A 5,665-nucleotide genomic window follows, 5' to 3' on the forward strand; every position below is an offset into this window, starting at 1 on the left:
AAAAAAAGAACGGCAGCCTGCTTACTAGGTTATCTGCTTAGCTTCTTGCTAAATTCATGAATCAGAGTAGGTATAGAGCCCTGGCCAGCCCTGCCCATATGGATGAAGGCCTCTGCACACCAAGGGTCCCTTTGCCTGGGCTCCTGAAGCTCTGGAGCTGACTCATAGCCTCAGGTAGTGTCCTCCTGTCTGGAATCATCTGTCCTGCTAAGGGGTGTGGTAGTCTCTGCAGGCCTTAGCGGTCAGCCCAGGGAAGGCCACGCTGCTCAGCCACACTGGGCAGAACTGGGACATTAACACCCATCAGTGGTGACACCCATCAGTGCACACCACTGTCTCCCGTCCACACCCAGCCAGCACACCCTTCTCAGCTTGTCTTCCTGGCATCCCAGCATGGTCCTTTCCCCCAATTCTGTAGCCTCACCAAGCTCAAAAGTCCTAAGGACACAAAATTCTTGTGTCTACCCTAGGATAGCCTGGACCACGCTGGAGTCGGTGAGTCCAGCCCCTTCTGCCATTATCTGGTACCTAGGGGTGACCAGAGTCAGCATTCTGTTATAGTCCAAGGCAGGGGATAAGTGAGCAGAGCCAGGCTCTGTTCTGGAGCCTGGGACATAGGTGTCCGTCTAAACACCTGCTGTGGTGTTTAAACACATGCTTGGATGCATTGTTTTCATGTCATGGGTCTCGGAGCTTGAGTTCCGTAGATGGTTTCCTCAAGCCTGTAAAGGCCTGTTCTAAGAACTGCATCGGGCATGAGGCTACCAGTGCATGCTGTGCTGAGAGGACCAGTCCTCACTTGAAGACCCTGCTCTCTACTGCTTATCCATGATTCCAGAACCCTCATTTTTCATCTCAATAGCCGTCTTTACTGACCCACTCCCAACTGCCCAGTGCCTTTCTCATTTCCCTGGGCTTTGCTGGTCTAGTCTCCACGTTGAACATTACTGCACCAGCCAACATCTGCCTCCTGTGTCCCCTCCATGCCTACCATCTGCATGGACTAACACCCTCTCTCTCTGGCTGCAGCTATATGTCGTTGCTTGCTTTCCCTGTTGTGGCTTTCTGTGCTGTGCCACACACACCCCATTTAGCTGTGTGTGACAAGGCCCATTTACCACCTCATGGTTTCCTGTCTCAGGGCCTGGGCAGACTGGGCCTTCCCGGCTTCTCACTTATGGGTTCCTGGGCTGCCATGGAGTCATTAGCCAACTTATATATTCACCCACTGCCTAGTGCATCCTAGCAGCTGGCAGAATAAGTCTTCCTGGCCACAGGACTCAGGTTCTAGTTATCCAGGATGGAATGTGACAAACAGGCTGTAAGACTCAGGTCCTGAGGACTAAGAAGGGCAGGAACCATGCTTCCAAGCTTTGCACTGGTTTAAAGCCTGACTCTCATCGTGAACAGTGAGTGGTCTATTCTGGCACCACCCCAGGTCCCTTGGAGCCACTAGACTAACGTATTGTGCCTCCTCTTTGATGTAGGCGTGGAAGGTTCATCTGATGGGCCCTGCTGGCTGCACAATGAACCTGCGTAAGACACATGTTCTCTACAAAGCGACAGCCCCACAGCAAGGTGAGACATAGCCACATATAGTGGCTCTCATATCGTGCTCCAGCTCATGTGAAATGCATCCTATATTTGTCCAAGTACAGCCAAACTAGGAACCCCGTTCTCCAAGTTTAGTAGAGTATGGCTGCTCCCCACAAATGCCTCCTGGAAGCTTACTGGGGGCTGGGAACAGTCCCCACAGCTGCTCACTGGGGGCTGGGAATAGTCTCCATAGCTGCTCACTGGGCCTGGGAATGTCCTCACGGCTGGCACACCTTTGTCCTTTGTCTTCTCTATATTGCCAGGGTGGGTACTCCCAGCATTCACACTGTCACTGTGGGTCTGCAGCTTCCCTGTAGACAAGAGTCCTCTTCTCATGGGCATCTGTCTCCACTGCAGGAAGAGGCCCAGCAGCAGCGAAGTCAAGCACCTCAGCACCCAAGCTTGGAAGCAAGATCCCCACCCCAAAGGGAGGCCTTAGTAAGAGCTCCAGCAGGACGTACACGAGACGGTGACAGAGTTTTCAGTTCCGTCTCTGACGGGCTGTGCAAGGTTCCCCATTCTAAGCCATGTGTGTTGGCATGGTGATGCAGGGCTCCATGCCCACTGTCCCTTGGCCTCTTGTGTCCCAGTGTCTACTCTCACAGGAACAGTACATAATATGACCAAAGAGCCCTTTCCAATGTGGCCACAGTTCTGGGCCTATGTCCGTGCTCAGAACACCACAAGCACAGCACCCACTTCCCTTACCACTGAGAAGACACACCCCAGACTTGGAGCTCACATCAGGCTTTGCACAGGGCTAAGCTCAGCTTTGGTGGCCCTAGAAGACCACAGCAACCCACGCTGAGCCTGCTGTGCCATCTCACATGGTCCTGTCTGCCAGGTTGTCACACCATATATAGCAACAAGCAATAAAGGAAATCAAGCAAAAGACAGCCACTCTAAGAGCAGGTCCCTCCCACGCACACTGCCCCGTGCTCCCTGTGTGCACCTGTCCCCATGGTCCCACTGACAGCCCTGCCTCGATGCCTTCCCTCGAAGTCTACCTGAATGAATGGATTCTGGATGGTGTCCCCTGGCCACAGCCCACCTGCAAGTCTCAGTTTTCTCTGTGACAAAATGAATACCTTCCACATTTGCCTAGCCCGCAAAGACAAGTCGCATGCACCCTGCTGGCCCAGAGCCTCCGAATCAGTTCTGTCATGTCCTATGATGTAACTGAACCCGTGTTCCCAAGTCCTTCATAGTGCCCACTCACAAGTGCTTCACCGAACAGTGACACAGACCTCAGGACACAGCCGTCAGCAGCTCACCCTTCTGGAAACGCCCACGTCCTTGTCCTTCCTGTCACTGAAGGATGGGCCCACTCAGGGCCTGCACTGTTCCCTTTGGAATGTCTAGGATTGAGAAAATAAGTATTATAAAATTAGGGCATATTTCTTTAAAATTCCCAACCATGTGAAACAAAATCCATAAAAATGTTCATGTGCCCAAGCAGCAGGCACCCTGGGTATTAACCCCATGGACTCGCCCCTGCTTTGGGCAAACAGCTCCAACTGTGCTTGGCTCAGAGTATCAAGTGGAGTAGGATCTACCAAGAGGAGGATCCTGTCAGAGGCGTTTAGCAAGGTGAAAGAGTGGGACATGACTAGGAAAGCAAAGCCCAGGCACCAAGGGATGTTAAGGTGGTCCTTCAGGTCAGAGATGCCGGGGCATTGTCTCCTACCCGCCTTAAAGTATAGACAATAATGGAAAGTTAACTCAGAACTAGAACAGAGGTAGATACCTGTAATGTCTTTTATCTGTTGTAACATTGAGATACTGTAAAACCCTTTCATTTTTAGCCTGGCGTGGTGGCTCAAAGCTGTACTCCTAGCATGTGGGAGTGTGAAGTTAGGAGCTCACCACAGGTTCAAGGGAAGCCTGGGCAGCAGAGTGAGACTCTGGTTCAAAATTAAAACAGGACAAAAAAAGAACCCTTCATTTTTAGCTCTCATGTTTTGCCTATTACAGAATCATGAGTTTCTGCAGAGGTGACTGGCAGTATTGGCAGCCACAAAGCTCCACATCACTGTGCTTGATTCAGGGAAGGAGCTACGTCCCCCCAGCCATTCATAATATCTAAGTGGAACACTCCTCAAATCTTCACGTATGCTACATTGTGGATATTTAATATTTATTTATATTATTTTCATAAAAGATTCTATTTAATTTAAAAGAATTGTGTCATATCTAATACTAGAATACAAATGTAAATACCTTTAATGAAAATTTGCAACTTTTTAATGTTTTAACATAGTTTTCTATCTGTCTTTATTTCAGGTATAGAATAATATATTTTTATTGTTGCCATTTGAGGGTTTATGTGCTAATTTGCCTTGAGTACACTAATACAGTAAAGATCATTCAGCGTCTTGTCACTTTTATTACCCTTCTTTAGCCAGGCTTTGCTATGCTGTTGGTTCTTCTTCTTCACACCCTTTATCCCCCCAGTCTCATTCCCTGTCACTAGATAGGGGAGAGAGAGGAGACAGAGAGCACTGAATCTAATCTCTTTCTTCTTGTTCTTCTTTGAGCATGACTCCTAACAAACTGCAGCTAACCCCCCTGAATGACCAGCAACCACTCACTCCATTTTCTCCAAGCCCTAGCATTTATACACCCTCTGAAAAGTTCCCAGGATTTCAAATGTCACACAATCACAGAAACTATTTGCAGTTGACAAAAACCACACATTTGCTAAATCACAAGGCAAATGATAGCTGCTGCAGATAGTCTAAAGCAGCCCCGTATCTCCACACCTGGGACTGAAACAAAACCGTATTCTTAATAAAGAAACCAAAATTTCAGAGTTGCCACCACAATTTTTACATACATATTTTTATTATTTTTTTGTTTGTTTCTTTGTTTGTTTGTTTTTGAGACAGGGTTTCTCTGTGTAGCCCTGGCTGTCCTGGAACTCACTCTGTAGACCAGGCTGGCCTCGAACTCAGAAATCCACCTGCCTCTGCCTCTGCCTCCCAAGTGCTGGGATTAAAGGCGTGTGCCACCACTGTTAGCATCAGAGCATCCAAAGCATTGCCTGTGGTGATGCATGGGCGGGTCCACAGACCTGTTACCAAGGCAACAGCCACCATATACCCAGAATCCATTGGGCTCACCTCCCACTTTTACCCGCAGTCAGAACCCATATATATATATATATATATATATATGCATACATACACGGGGAACATTCCTCCATCTCTCTCTCTCCCCCTCCTCTCTTTCCGCACTACTGCTCCCTCTCTCCCTCTCAATTAAACCTCTTACACATAGAACTGTTTGGGCCTAGTGTGTGGTATGTTCTGACCGTGACCCGCGGTTCTAACACATCAACCACTGCCCAGCCGCATACATATTTTTATTATTATATTTATTTTTATATGTGTGCTTTGCACCACGTGTATGCGTGGTGCCACTGGGGGCACCAGATCTTCTGGGACTGGAGTTACAGGTGGTTAGGAGGCACCATATAAGTACTAGAAGTTGAACCCAGGCCTGTACAGCCCAGGTTATCCTCGAACTCACACTGTAGACCAGGCTGGCCTCGAACTCAGAAATCCTCCTGCCTCTGCCTCCCAAGTGCTGGGATTAAAGGCGTGCGCCTCCACTGTCTGGCTAGTGAACTCCTTCCTTATCTGGTATTGACTGGCTGAGTGCTGGGATGACAGGTGTGTGCGCCACTATGTCCCATTTATACTGTACTGGGAATCAACCTGAGAGCTTCATGCATGCCAGACAAGCGCTCTACTAACTAAGCTACATCCCCAGAATAATCGTGTCTTTAGTTGGTACCTAGCCTGTGGGACTCCCCGCGTCCACACTACACAGCCCGTGTGAGGCGGAGGCTTAAAACAGAGCCCCCCCACACACACCCGTCCTACAAACCCCTGCGTCGAGACTCTCTGGTGAGAGAGCGTGCTCTCTATGGTCATTTCCGGCGCCCACCGGAAGTGCGGCGCCGCACTCCGGAAGCGGCGCACGGGCGGCGCGATGGCGGCGGCGGCGGCCGTGTCCGAGGCCTGGCCAGAGCTGGAGCTGGCAGAGCGCGAGCGGCGGCGCGAGC

The 5,665-nt window shown here is 49.9% G+C and overlaps 2 protein-coding genes across 6 annotated transcripts in view; both read left to right on the forward strand.

Moving 5' to 3' along the window:
- Cep104 (centrosomal protein 104) overlaps positions 1–3,967 on the forward strand; it is a 31,732-nt gene extending 27,765 nt beyond the window's left edge. The window contains exons 21-23 of one of the 4 annotated variants that reach the window (XR_004121221.1): positions 1,488–1,578; positions 1,860–3,706; positions 3,880–3,909. Coding sequence is in view for 3 of the 4 variants with exons in the window: in XM_031379653.1 (XP_031235513.1) it covers positions 1,488–1,578; positions 1,860–2,034; position 3,571 (267 nt within the window). In the remaining variant the exon portion in view is untranslated. Of the gene's footprint in view, positions 1–1,487; positions 1,579–1,859 lie in introns of all 4 variants that reach the window. The other 3 variants (XM_031379656.1, XM_031379653.1, XM_031379654.1) reach the window with 3 other exon arrangements.
- Positions 3,968–5,564: 1,597 nt separating this feature from the next.
- Positions 5,565–5,665, forward strand: part of Lrrc47 (leucine rich repeat containing 47) — a 16,179-nt gene continuing 16,078 nt past the window's right edge. For both annotated transcript variants that reach the window (XM_031379660.1, XM_031379661.1), the window contains exon 1: positions 5,565–5,619. In XM_031379660.1, coding sequence (XP_031235520.1) covers positions 5,593–5,619 — 27 coding nt within the window. In that variant the 5' untranslated portion in view covers positions 5,565–5,592. The remainder of the gene's footprint in view (positions 5,620–5,665) is intronic.

The sequence above is a fragment of the Mastomys coucha genome, unplaced genomic scaffold (assembly GCF_008632895.1).
Source record: "Mastomys coucha isolate ucsf_1 unplaced genomic scaffold, UCSF_Mcou_1 pScaffold18, whole genome shotgun sequence".
In the NCBI taxonomy this organism is placed as follows: domain Eukaryota; kingdom Metazoa; phylum Chordata; class Mammalia; order Rodentia; family Muridae; genus Mastomys; species Mastomys coucha.